A 13,370-nucleotide genomic window follows, 5' to 3' on the forward strand; every position below is an offset into this window, starting at 1 on the left:
GTCTCTGCTCTGCCCAACCCAGCAGTGCAGAGGGCTTGTAAAAAACAATGAGCCTGGTAGCACACTTGTCCTGGTTTCGGCTTAGGACAGATATAATTTTGTACTTAGTTGTCAGCTGGGGTTAAACCACAACAACACTGCAACCAACAAGGAGCTCTCGAAGCTATATACAGCAGCGTTTTGACATTCACTACAAACTGAGTATTCAAAGATAAAAGTTTGTGCACCAAGACTTATTTTTTTTCCCTGGAATGAGTCAAGTTAGGCACGTATCTCCCCGAAAACGTTCACTTCTACTTCACCAAACTTTTGAGGTTTCTAATAAATAGTAATGTTGAACCAATATATTATTTGCATTTGCAAGAGAGCAGTTGGAACACCGTATACCCACAGGGTGAAACGGTGAGACAGCTTGGCCCACAGGAACAGCACAGTCCCGTGGCCAGCAGCCCAGCACACAGGTAGCTCAGAGGTTTGCACCCCAAGGCTGGGTGCTGGGAGGCATCTGGTGCAGCAGCACAGCAGCCTTCCGCACCCCCAGGGCAGGCAGCTCCAGCCCTACCTGCCTCCTCGGGAAAAGGTGACACCTGCAAAGCCCCTCCTGGTCCCCACCGCAGAAAGGGCGATGGCTGAGGCCACGCACGCTGCCTCTGCTGCCGCGTGCAGCTGCACCTCCCGCTCGTGGCCCAGGTGTCAGAAACAGAATGAGACAGAACAGAAATGCTGGGCTCTCTTTACACACTCCCATGCAATAATAAGGGGCTAAACCAGAGTCTCACATGGAAAGGGAACACGGATTACGAGTTACATACAATTATGTGGGGGTTTGGTAGTATTCTCTGAATATTTCATAGTCTTTATATAACTTGCATCATATTACCCCTAATCTCACTTAAGCAATACATCTCTGAAATAATTAATGGCCCATTGAACTGATAAACTTTCCAGAATTTAAAACAGATTAACACCAATAACAATAATACTTGGCACTAGATTAATGTCTAATCCCAAAGTGCCTTGTTTTGTTCTTTCAAAGTTAACAGAAAGTTAATCATGCAGCTGCTAATCTATGTGCTCTTGAAACAAGATAGTAGCAGTAACATATTATCCACATAGTTATGATGTTGTTACTGGTAATTAGGGCTAGAAAAGCAAAACTTTTAACAAGCTGTCTTTACAAGTTCTCCTTTATTGCTTAAAGCAGTAAGCTGTTTGCATATAATAGAAGGTTTTACGTATCACTATCAAAAAAAGCTACAATATTTAGGTTAAACTACACAAGTGTATCCAAACCAACTCCAGGTATATTTATTTTTCTACCAGTCCCCTCCAGAGCCCTGGCACATACCAACTACAAAATTAGTTTGCAGAGAACACTTCCCTTCCCAGAAACAACACAAAAATAACATAACTGATGCAGTCTGCGCTTGTAGGCTTGTGAACTCCAAGTGATTTTCATCCCCCGCTCTCACCCTCGCATTGCTGCACGTTACAGCAATCTGCTCTGGGAGGGGAAGCGGCAGCTCGCAAGAGCAGCTTTCCCCATTTCTTCCCCTCCACGAGTCAGCACATCTCCCCCAGTGCAAACCTGGAAGGCTGGAATTGAGCAAGCTGCACGCCCCCTTCTCCTCCCGGCCAAAACCAACAGTCAGAAGTGCTCTTATTACAACACTGGCACTAGCATTGCTCATTCATTCAAGCCGAGGCACTCGGAGCATTTATTAGGGGCTCACTGCATCTCACTCGCAGTCTTGTCTCTGCTGAAGTCTGACTTAGACTTGAGCTCCAGACAGCCCAGCTGTTTTCAGGAAGCAGCTAGAGAATGCTGCCCCAAGAAATACTTTTGCTGCTTACACTGTTCTGTGTTTTCAGGGCTTCTGTTTCTGTTCTGGATGAAGATGATGACTATGATCTCATGTATGTGAATCTGGATAATGAAATTGAAGGTCCAGGTCTTGGTACAGAGGAAAGTAAGTAGATTTAAACTAAATTTGTGTTAAGTGCAGAATTGCATTCCTTGTTGCTTGTCTCTTGAAGCAGTTATTACAAACAATATTTTTTTTCCAGACAAAGAAGCATGTGCTTGCACCAGTAGATTATTACTGACAGCAAGTGCTAAAGCACTTGGATGGTGTGCCTTGGAATTTACTTTATACTCTTTATTTTTCAGTCTTCCTGCAAGAGACTGATGATCACAGTTTTAGAATTGCTATTGTACACATTATTTTACTTTTTTGTTTTGATAATAGAGGGAAACACAGTGACAGTCTGGAGCACTTAAGCTTTGCACAGAGCAAGATTTTGTCAAATACTTCTGTTTAAAAATGTAAGTAACAAAGGAATAGCAACATCTGTATCTTCCATTCCAGCTGTTTCATGCGACTGCCAGCGAGAGCACACTAAATGGGACAAGCTCTTCATCATGCTTGAGAACTCGCAGATGAAAGAGAACATGATGCTGCAGGCAATGGATGAGGTCCTGAAGGTGGACCTGCAGACCCTGAAAGCAGAGCTGAGCCAGCTCACCACCAACCTCGCAGGCACCTTCACTGCTGCAGTTGAAAAAGTCACCTCCCACATCGTGTCACAGGTAGAGCAGGTGCTTGTGAGGAACAGTGACCAAGCTGAAGAAGCCAAGCGGCTTCATGAGTCTGAGCAAGGAAAGGTTCTTGAGCATGTTCTGCTGCTGAGCCACAACATGTCCAGCAGGCTCAGCCGCCTGGAGAGCACTTGGCTAAGGAGGTCTGAGGCAGAGGCTCAGGAGACAGCTTTTCAGCAGGACAAATTCAGTCCCACCAGAGGAGACAATCTCATTTTGAACTCTCTGTGGAAAGAGCTACAGCAAACCAGAGCTGAACTGAAGGCATCGCAGAAATGGGCAGCTCAGCACTTACTGCCAGCAGGTAAGTCCACGTGCACTATGCTTTACCAGAGAGCTCCCTTGGGCCTGTCCAAACAGACATCCTATAAACACCCCTCTTAAGCACCTTCCTCTGCATGCAACTCCAAAGCAATCTTATGAATCTAAATCCAAAGCAGCTTTGAGCAGTCTGTACATACAGGGAGGGAACCCATTAACTGATCTCAAAAAACAGGCACCAAACTTTTCAGCGTGGGATCAAAGAAGTGTTCAAAGTCATTTACACAGGGCAAATGCAGCTAGGATCCCACGTCCTGCAGGCTCTCCCACATCAAAATGAATGCCAGAGAGCAGCAAACATATTGCAAATGTACAATTTATGTTTGCTTACCTTTTACCTTCCCAGCTGGTAACTCCTATGCCTATGTACTAGCCACTGAGCTCTCCTGTTGTCTTCATGCATGTGTCCTTCCTCTTCCTAAACTAAACATTGTCTCACCAACTGCAAGTGCCCAAGAGCAGATCTAAATCCAAGGACACACTGCTGATGTCAACCAGCTAAGCATGCTTCCTGCAGCAGGGAGGGCACATTCACTGCATGCAACTGTCAGCACAGAATATTTCCTCAAGCATGGAAAAATTAGTAACACTGTGGTGGTGGTGTTTTGTTTTTTGGGTCTTTTTCCGCCCTTCCAAAATGTTTGCATTGGTCAGCAAGTGAGGTGGTCATAGAAAGCTGAGTTCATGTACCAAATTTTATGTAATTTTTTTTTCTGTGCACTTTAATATAACACCCAAAAAGCAGCTACAGCAACTTGGGGAAGGGAAATCATACCCCCATCTATTTCAAGTGGGGGTGCAAAATTGCTACATGCACAACATAACTACTTTGAATACAACTCTGCCTACCAGGTAGCTATCACCACATGTCATCTAAATGTTGACATGTCTTTAATGACCATTTTTTTCCATAAATCTAAGTTACTGCAGCTTAAAAACCCCACAGAAATCTGCACTTGCAGAATCCTGCAGGGGTGTGTGAATAGGAAATTAGGGGTGCAGTTACACCAGCCTTGCCAGCAACCCTTAGCAGTACCACCAGCGCTGAGCTCTTACTCAAGTAAGCAAGGGGTGCTTCTCATAATTGCTAAAGCAAAGGCAACAACATACACAAACCTATTGCAATACAAACACAACAGTAGTTTACACCAAAGCATTTTACAATCTAATGTGAATCTATCCTTTCATGCAGGGCATGGATTCAGCTTTATAAGTAAATTGCTTTTACTCCTTTATTTGTCATAACACTTCAGTAATCTTTGTGTAACAGGAGTAGATCTTACAGCATATCCCTTTTTTCTCAAACACACGCATCTTGCCTTCCAGAAAGCATGAGCTCATTCTTTATCTCCCTCCTGTAACACGGCCAGCCTTGCAGTCAGCTACTCTGCACTAGATGAGAGTAACAAACTTGATCAGCGTTAAGGATCTCAGTCTCACCAGTAGAAATCCAGATTCTTTCCACTGGTTCCTACATGACTTTTTATACAAATATTCTTATTTTTAATTTAAGGGATACATTTTAAAGTACTTCCAGAGCATGTCTCTGGAAATTTTTTTTTCAAGGGAATTTTTAGCAACTGACTTCAATTTCTCACATCTTGAATTACTGCCAGCCATACTCTTCAGGGACTTCCTAATCACACTTTTTGTTCTTCAGTGAGGCTGTTTTTAATTTTGTTTAGGCCTTGATAATAAAGCCTGAAAGCTTGCTAATTAAAAGCTTTTTCACAATAGTGTTCCCAAGTAGCATTTTAAGGAGTATCCCAACAGTTGTTGGCTGCCCCCGCCCCTCCTCAAAAAAGCCAAAGAAGAAATGTAAAATCTTCTCAAAGTTGAAGGGAAGCAGTCTATGAAATAACACAGCAGCACAATCCTGGAGGACACAAAGAGTCCTTCATGCACTGAAGCAGAAATTTCCACACACGGTTTAGACATTTTAGATCCTCTAACTTGTTTGAACAGGAAGCGAACCAGCTTAATTGTAGAAGGGGGCTGCCTTTTCGCCTGTACCGCCTAGAATATTAAGTTATATACAACTAGGGAACAGTACAGAGAATACCAAAAATGGCTTGGGTCTAGTGATCATCAGTTACTTTTCCAAGTTTCATTAAGTTCTGTTAGTGATTTTAACTAATTTCTATATATCAACATATTGATTAATTGCAGATGAGAGATGAACCATTTAAAAAAATATCAGTCTTTTACACATTTCCCATGCTTTACCAGTGCACATGAAAGTTACCGACCAACAGCCCTAAAGGCAGAGTTGGAAAAGGAAGTCATGATAATGAAAACACACATCCCAGCATGCTTCTGTCAACACTCCCTGTGCCTGCTTCGCAGTAGCCCCTGTCCCCTTCTCCTCTGCCAGTCAGTTCTCCATGAGACAACTGTGGGACACTGCCTAACTGCTCGTGACAGCTACCCAGCAGCTCTGTTTCTCCTGCCACAGCAGCAGCTTCACACTGCTATCCCAGGAATGGCACAGTATCTAAACCTGCCATTTGATAGATCACTGAACCCATTCCCATCATAACATTACCATTTCCATCACTTCATACTGAAAAAGGAGACAAGGCTAAAACAAGACCTAAATGAAACAGAGAGGACTACCCAATGTAATTACCCAACACAAAGTACTAATTTCTCTAGGTAACCCAGCAAAAGAGAAGCTCTCCCAGGAGGCATGTCAGAACAGAAGACATCTGCCCCACACAGACCCTCAGGGAAGCCCAATTTCCCATGGCAAGCACCAGGGAGGACAGGCAGCATTAAACCTAAACGTCATTTCGCATAGCACAAGACTACAGAATACAACACATTTGCAGTGCAAGAAGAGCCAAGCCTTGCTCCTGCAGCCTGACTAGCCCTTAGCCCCTTTGCCATAGTGTTCGGCAAATTCATCCATCAGATCTGGAAGCTTCTTCACAGCACCCCATAGGTGGGTTCCTACATCCCACTGGATGAGCTGAGCTCTCGGCTCCCTTTGAGAAGCCCAGAAGCAAGCATATGTCAAGGGTCCTAACTGTGCATGTACAAAGAGACTAGGTTTTATTTACCTAACAATCTTTGTAACTTTTTCAGGGTGTGAAACAGCGGTTCTATTTCCCATGCGTTCAAAAAAGATATTTGGGAGCGTTCACTCAACTGCTGGAATGAACCTTCACTCCTTTACTGCTTGTATCTGGATCAAGGTGACCGAGGCTTTGGACAAAACTATTGTCTTCTCCTACGGAACCAAGTTAAATCCATATGAAATCCAGCTTTATCTCAGCCGGGAGTCTGCGGTGCTTGTTGTTGGTGGTGATCAACACAAGTTAGCTGTCAAAAGCATTGTTGTTCCTGGGAAGTGGATCCATCTCTGCAGCTCCTGGAGCTCGGAGAACGGATCTGCATCCCTGTGGGTGAAGGGAGAGCTTGCAGCCAGTGCCTTGGACATTGCCAATGCTCACACCATTCCAGATGGAGGGATTTTGCAGATTGGTCAAGAAAGGAATGGGTGCTGTGTTGGAGGTGGATTTGATGAAGCTTTAGCCTTCTCTGGAAAATTAACTGGCTTTAACATGTGGGACAGAGTGCTCAGTGCCAAAGAGATAGCAGCACAGAGTGAAGAAGATGCATGCAGTACCAGGGGCAACATCATCGGGTGGGGAGTCACAGAAGTTTTGCTGTACGGGGGAGCCCAGTACATTTCTTAAATTCTGGCAAGACAGTTTCTAAAGTAGAGAACGTATTTCACGAAGACTGAATACCAATACATACGAGTAAACAAAGCTGTAGCAGCCCATGTCTCTTGAATTCCCAAGGAAAATTAGTGTTGCAAGTTTATAAAATGAGATACTATGGAAACAGGATTTGATCTCTGCTGTTTTGGCAAAACACTGAGAAAAATAATAAGCCCCCCCCACACACAACTCCACACATCAAGGCATGATTTTGGAAAACCTGTTCCTGAGGTCAGATGGCCACTGTCTCTCTAGCACGTGTTTTCTGATGCATCAAAGTGAAAGGCGCTGTGGGCATTGCGGAGCTGAACAGCGCTCCTGGTATCCCTGCTGAAGCAAACTTCTCCGGCTGACCAGTCTTTGCAGAACAGACGTAAGGCTGCGCATCTGCCAGGTTCCTCCAGTCATTGGTTTTCATAGTGCTAATGTGAATTGTACAGAGGAACCACATAAACCAAGAAATGTGCTGTTTATTAATCGTTGTTAGCAATTTGTAGACTATAACAAAACTAGCTCCTTGTTTAAAGCATTATTTATGCCATGGATTGACCTAACATATAAAATTAATATTCCCCATCATAATCTGATGTTACATTTGGAGAAAACACAGCTGTATTATATTGTAAATCGACTTTGTAATAATTTTATTGAAATTATTTTTGTAAAGATGCTCTGTAAATAAAGATACACTTTACTAAACTAAAACTCTCCATACTTCTCATGCACTGAAACTCAAAGTACCAATTGGGGATTTTCTGTGGTTTGAATCGTGCAGTTTTAGCTGCTAAAAGAAAAAGAACATAAATAGCAACATCTCATACAAACAGAGAGACCCTCAGAGGACTGAAATCCAAGCATTAGCCATAGACAGCTATAAAGACCTGTCATGATAACAATCCCTCTTGTGAATGCTGCCACGTGCAAGGATCTGCCACTCTAGGAGTTCTCCCACAAGGGCACGGTCACTTGTACGGAAGAGATGCTTTGACATGCTGACACATGTGCAGTGACCTGAGGCTGTGCTAGCACAGCGCTTAGAGGCTGAAGGAAGGATTGGGTTTGAAATATCCCCAAATAAAATAAAGTAAATCAATCGCTACCTCATGCTCAATGCTGGCCATCTGAGAAGAACATACTCCATTTTAAGATACCTTTAGATATCCAAAGTAACCAACTCGCTTGATGATAAAAGGAGGTTTGTACAAGGCAGAATTGATGAATATTCAGCGGCAGTAGCTTTCTTTTTCTCATGTTCACAAGCTTATCTGAAATCCAGCAAAAATATAGGGCTGGATACAGTGCATAAGAAGCATATGCACTGAGCCAAGACACAGGTGGTGATTTGCGTGTGGAAAACAGAGCAGAAGTAGACAATGATGAACAGTCATTTGCTGGATATGTAACCATTTATGACAAGAACAATTATTCACTACCTGATGAAGCTTCTGAACAAGTTATTGTGAAAAACATCTTGTTCAAAGCAATTCTTATTTCCACTGGAAGCAGCCCACCCTTCTGCTCTATTCACATGTTTCTCTGTCTTTCTCATTCTCTACAGACGTCCTAAGAACTCACTTTGGAAAGTTTCTTGACATGTTGCTGCCATGCTTATTCCTGAATATGATGCAACTACCAGATCCTTCCATAATACAAAAGTAGTAAGAAAAATCTGTAACAAGGTAATTTTCACATTACTAAGCCATTCAGGGGGGTTGTGCATCATACCTAAAGTTATATGACCTGCTCCAAAGTTTTGGCAACACTGTTTATTTAAGGTAAAAAATAACCACTCCAATTGCTGGAATTTCTCCTATTACTCTGCAATAAAAATGTATCTGAATTATAAATGCTTAGTAGTAAGCACAACAAAAATCCCTTACTAGATAGTATCTGCAAATAACCTTAACTACAGAACAATGAAAGATTACCTCCGTTCCTCTGCTGTCAGTCAGAAAACAGACCTTCAGACTTACAAAAACCACTTGAGGTCCCAACGTCGTGCAAGGGCAAAACCACTCTCAAATCCTCTTTCCATACAGTGCCCTCCATTAAATAAAAACAAATGTCTATGAAACACAGCAGAAAAAGCAAAATCCTCAAAAAGATTACCAGAAGTCCTCCCCGACTACTTTTCTTACTATACCTCATACCTGAAATGCCTTGTCTTGGAAGTAACTTTCTTCTATCTCTGTTCTGGTTTGGCAGGTGACCAAATACAAAGCCAGTCCTCTCATTCTCACTGACTCAGCTGAAAAACTCTCCTCTCTCCAACTGCTTTGCTCTTCATTTATCATCTCTGCGGACTAGCAAAGCTTAGTCCCCCTCCTGCCCAGCACCACAAGTCACCTCCATTAGCATGCTTCTCCCTTTCCTTCCCAGCTTAGCTATATTTTTCTTTGTCAACAGTTACTTTGCCTGTTTGGAAAACACCAAGTAAACACTGTTTTGGGGAAGTTCGGACTCTAATTACAGAAAACCCACTGCTCTTGCACTACAAAGGTAGAAATGAAGGAGCAAGTGCGAGGCATGCGTGCTGGGAGGAAGTTGCTGAGCCCAGTTCTGCTCTCTGCCGAATGCAACATCCACACCCCTTGCCTGAGCTCCTCTGGAAGGTGGAGCAGCCATGGGACTCTCAGATTACAAAGATGACTGCAGGGTAGTTTTGCTGCTGTCCCCTGGAAACTGGAATAAATTTGCCTGATCCCTTATGCTGATGGAAGGTATCAGCACGGCGCCTGTCAGCATCAGGGCGCAGTACAGACATTTGCATGTTTAGAAGCTGAGTTCACACTAACTGGAACAGAGTAGTTAAACACTCTTTCTGAAGAACTCTTTTTTAACTAATAAGATAAGAAACCGATTATGCAGCCAAACAGTTGCCCCAAGTAATCAAAAAATCCAGTTAGCTCTCAAACACCCACGGGCAACAGGCCAAAGTCTACTGTCAGTCTCGCTGGTGCCATTAGGCTGAGCCCTGTCTGTGCAGCACCAGAACAAGGCCCTTTGACTGCACGCTGCTTTGTCAATTCATCCTTAGCAGCTTATCCTCTTGCTTCCCTTCTCCCTTCAGCAAACACACAGTCTTTAAGCGTGGTTCTTAGCCTGCTGCAAACCAACCTTTTTATGCCCGAAATACAAATTACTACAGTGCAATTAAGCCACTATGCAGAGCAAAGCACTTTGCCTATTCAGAGTGCTCTCTTCCAATTTCCAAACCTGATGTCCACAGCAACATCTGCTGGTAGAATAACATAAATACACAAAACTGTTCAGGCACAGTCACGATGAAACCTTCAGTTGTGGGTGCGTATCACTTCTCCAAAACCTATGGCTATACCATAAAATCTGTTTCAATCTATTTCTTTTAATTAACAGTACTGAGTTACAAGTGGTAATGCACAATGTTAACACATAAACACTAATGTCACAAGTCTTAAAAGAATTATCCATGTGGCTTTATAAGTTGTTAGCAATATTCTGTTCTTGGACTCTACTCAATTAATGTTATCACATACCTCATACATATTTATCATGTTTATTATACATTCCTCCTTAAACAAAGCAGACTGAAATATGCAAACCCTTTCCATAATGTCTCAAGGACAAAATTACTTTCTATCTTAGCTGCTGCTCCATAATACACTATGTTTTTTAATAAATACAGAATGCACACATTTAATTTGAAGGCTTAACATCTTCATAACAACGTTCTTGGAATAATTAGACAGCTACTGCTACTTATGCTGCTACCCCTACTTGAAGAAAAACAGTGATTTTACTACTGCAGTAGTGCTCTATTGCAACAAATACTGTGAACCTTACTACTTCAACTAAATTGGACGGTTTTTTGTAGAAGTATGAATATTTCTGGCTTTTTAAACCACAAAAGTAAACTGTACAGAGTTCAGCAACAATATTCTATATAAAGCTAATAATGTAGGCAAAATTAAAGAACCACTACAAAAGCTTTTATATCTTACATCTGACTATTTTGCCACAGAATGGGATTCATTTCATCCCCATTTATATTTTGGAGTATGGCCAATAACACTAATAGAAAGGCTAAGAGCCCAGTAACTGGTGTCTCCTATCATGGCTTATAATTTGAAGTCCATTAGTGCGGTACACTAGCAATACAGATTATTTCCTGCCCCATGGGTCATCCAATCTATAAAGAAACTTCCACAGTCAACAAGGTTCAGTAACTTCCCATATTCTTGAAAGGTCTTCTTTGATATAGTCTATTGTTAGATTGGCTCTCACATGTTTTATCACATGTTTATAGATAGTCTATATGTCTGCCTTATACAAACAACTACATTATACATAAAAAACATGTATGAGGATGTATGTGTATATGCCTAATACAGCCTAACTAATCTAATGGTGGGCACGCTGAAGGACTAAATCAAAAAATCTCAGCAAGGTCATACCTTGAAGGACACTTTTGACAATGGTGTCTGTGTGATCAGCCAGCAGATCTGCTTTAGCGATTGCAGCCAAGGATAGATAACTTGACATGTTTCTGCACAGTTCCTTATTGCCCCTCTGAAGAAATTTCACTGCCACTGGAACAGCTAGGGCCATTACCGGAGGTTGATTGTAATTCTGTAAAAAACATGAAAAAGCACTGAAAAATAAGCAGCTGAAAAAAATGATTAAAATAAAGTCTCATGCTGATCAGAGTAGAAAAACAAAAAATCAAAACAACGGGGGAAGGGGAGGGAGCATGAAAAACATGTCAAGAAAGGTTATGTTTTGGTAACACCACTGAAGGCAGACTTCAAAGAAAGAGCAAGTAAGGAAATCTGAAACTACTGCACCACAAAATCCTAATAATGCACCTATTTTTGTCTTCTGCAAGAGGAGGAGAACACATGGCATGAAGTGTACCAGTTAACATTTAACTGCTGTAACATTTCTAACAAGACATTTTTTGTTTGGTGCTCAGAGAAGATGGTAGAAGCCGTATCCATTATCCACACAGAGAATTTTCATTCCAAAGCATACGAAGCACCTTGGAAGAGTCACTCAGTGCTGTTGACTGGTAAACACTGCTCCCTGCTGTAACAGAGGCATTGCCACCTTTCATTCCTCCACCACAGTAACGTGCCCCATGCCAACCTCCAGCCCCAAGCAGGGCAGCCCAATGCACAGTCAAGGCTCAGGGAGACAATTTCAAGTACGGGTAAACCTTCACCAGCAGAAGTCACAGCTTCCCTCTTCTAAACTGAAGCGTGTTACAAGCTTGAGTTTTAGCCTATCTTTGTGCTGGCCGAGACTACATGAAGAAAGGACTCCTCTGTTCCCAGAACCAGATCTCATGCTAAGCCACTGGAACTAAATCAAAAGGCAAACCAGTGAAATGAGGAAAAGCGTACACATAAGTAAATGTACTGGGAGACTTGCTCACCAGGTAATAGCTTTAGTATTCATCATCAACTTTCCTGTAATAATTAAGTTCTCCTTTTTTAAACTCCAGACAATTTCTCTGAAAACCAGGGTCAAGTGAAATTTTTCAGGACCACTACCTTCTGTCCTCAAAATGGCACCAAGCTTCACCAGTCTTGGGGGTACCTGCACGTACACTTACGTTTCGACATTAAGGTCAAAAAAGGTTTTCTGCAACTATTTGTATACATGAAATTGTGTGCAGAGACTGTACACATCTATTGCACATTAAATTCCCAGACATAACTGCCCTTGAAACTAATAGGATATGTTAATGTGTAACTGAGGACCTACATTCTCTCTGAAGCTTCCTTAATCAGTGCTTTTCTCTCTTCTTCACTCAGTTTTTAACATCTCTTTGAAACTAGAGTACATCATTGTTTTTGAAAATAATCCTGCAATATGATTATATTTAATTAGCATCTGAAATCGCAAGCAACCTCTGGAGCCCAGATGTTTCAGAAAGCAAAAAAATAGTGCAAAGGCAGTCCGTACTTAACACATGCTCATTCTCGTTCAGCACTGAAAAAATATATTCAGTCCTGAGAAATAACAAATCTGTTATGCCATATACCCTGCCATGTTGCCTCCTAGGCCAGCTCTGCCTCCATCAGCAGTAAGTGCCTTTGCCATCAGCCTCACGGAGGGCAGGACTGACCCTAATTAAGGTTGCATTATGCTACTCAACCAATACAAATGAGCCAAGCTAAGTGGCTATAAGGATTTTTCCTCGCAACAGAGACCTGCCAAGCAATAGAGTTCTGCACTTGCTTCAGGACAGTCCCTTTCTGCCAGCCTCTAAGGAAGATGGGGCTGCAGCAGCTCCTAGGTGTCAAGATGGCTCATTGTGGCAACTGTCATATGACAAAAACCTGCATCTTCCATGAGAAAAGCCCTTAAAATGAACAGAGCTTTATGCAGCTGCGTGTTTACATCAACATAATGCCTCATTATATTTGGCTGAGTAGGAGCCAAATTCTGCCTCCAAATTATACTCTAGGATTCCACGCAGAAAGAATAGGAAGATAAGGTCTGGCCCTCCAAATAGGATTTAAAAGATCAAAGAAAATTCCAACCAAAGCACAATTTATTTATTTTTTTGCTACAATAAAGATAAAATACTTAGTTAAGAAAAGGTTTGAATTCAGATGGACAGAGAAAGTTTTCATTTGTTCCATTATAAGTATCAGGGCATGAATGCACACTTATGAAAATGTGAAGGTGACAGTGAAAAACAGATTTCAATAATACAATATAGTGATGTCCGCAAA

General features: G+C 42.0%; 2 protein-coding genes across 4 annotated transcripts in view; one reads left to right on the forward strand and one right to left on the reverse strand.

Annotated features, from left to right (window-relative positions):
* Positions 1–13,370, reverse strand: part of VEPH1 (ventricular zone expressed PH domain containing 1) — a 102,000-nt gene that overhangs the window by 74,904 nt on the left and 13,726 nt on the right. For all 3 annotated transcript variants that reach the window (XR_008825216.1, XR_008825217.1, XM_056358809.1), the window contains exon 5: positions 11,082–11,256. Coding sequence is in view for 1 of the 3 variants with exons in the window: in XM_056358809.1 (XP_056214784.1) it covers positions 11,082–11,256 (175 nt within the window). In the remaining 2 variants the exon portion in view is untranslated. The remainder of the gene's footprint in view (positions 1–11,081; positions 11,257–13,370) is intronic.
* Positions 1,604–7,353, forward strand: PTX3 (pentraxin 3). The gene is made up of 3 exons (XM_056358810.1): positions 1,604–1,970; positions 2,370–2,903; positions 6,008–7,353. Exons 1-3 carry the CDS (start codon positions 1,823–1,825, stop codon positions 6,619–6,621), a joined length of 1,296 nt encoding a protein of 431 aa, XP_056214785.1. The 5' UTR covers positions 1,604–1,822; the 3' UTR covers positions 6,622–7,353.

This window comes from Falco biarmicus, chromosome 13, assembly GCF_023638135.1.
Source record: "Falco biarmicus isolate bFalBia1 chromosome 13, bFalBia1.pri, whole genome shotgun sequence".
In the NCBI taxonomy this organism is placed as follows: Eukaryota; Metazoa; Chordata; class Aves; order Falconiformes; family Falconidae; genus Falco; species Falco biarmicus.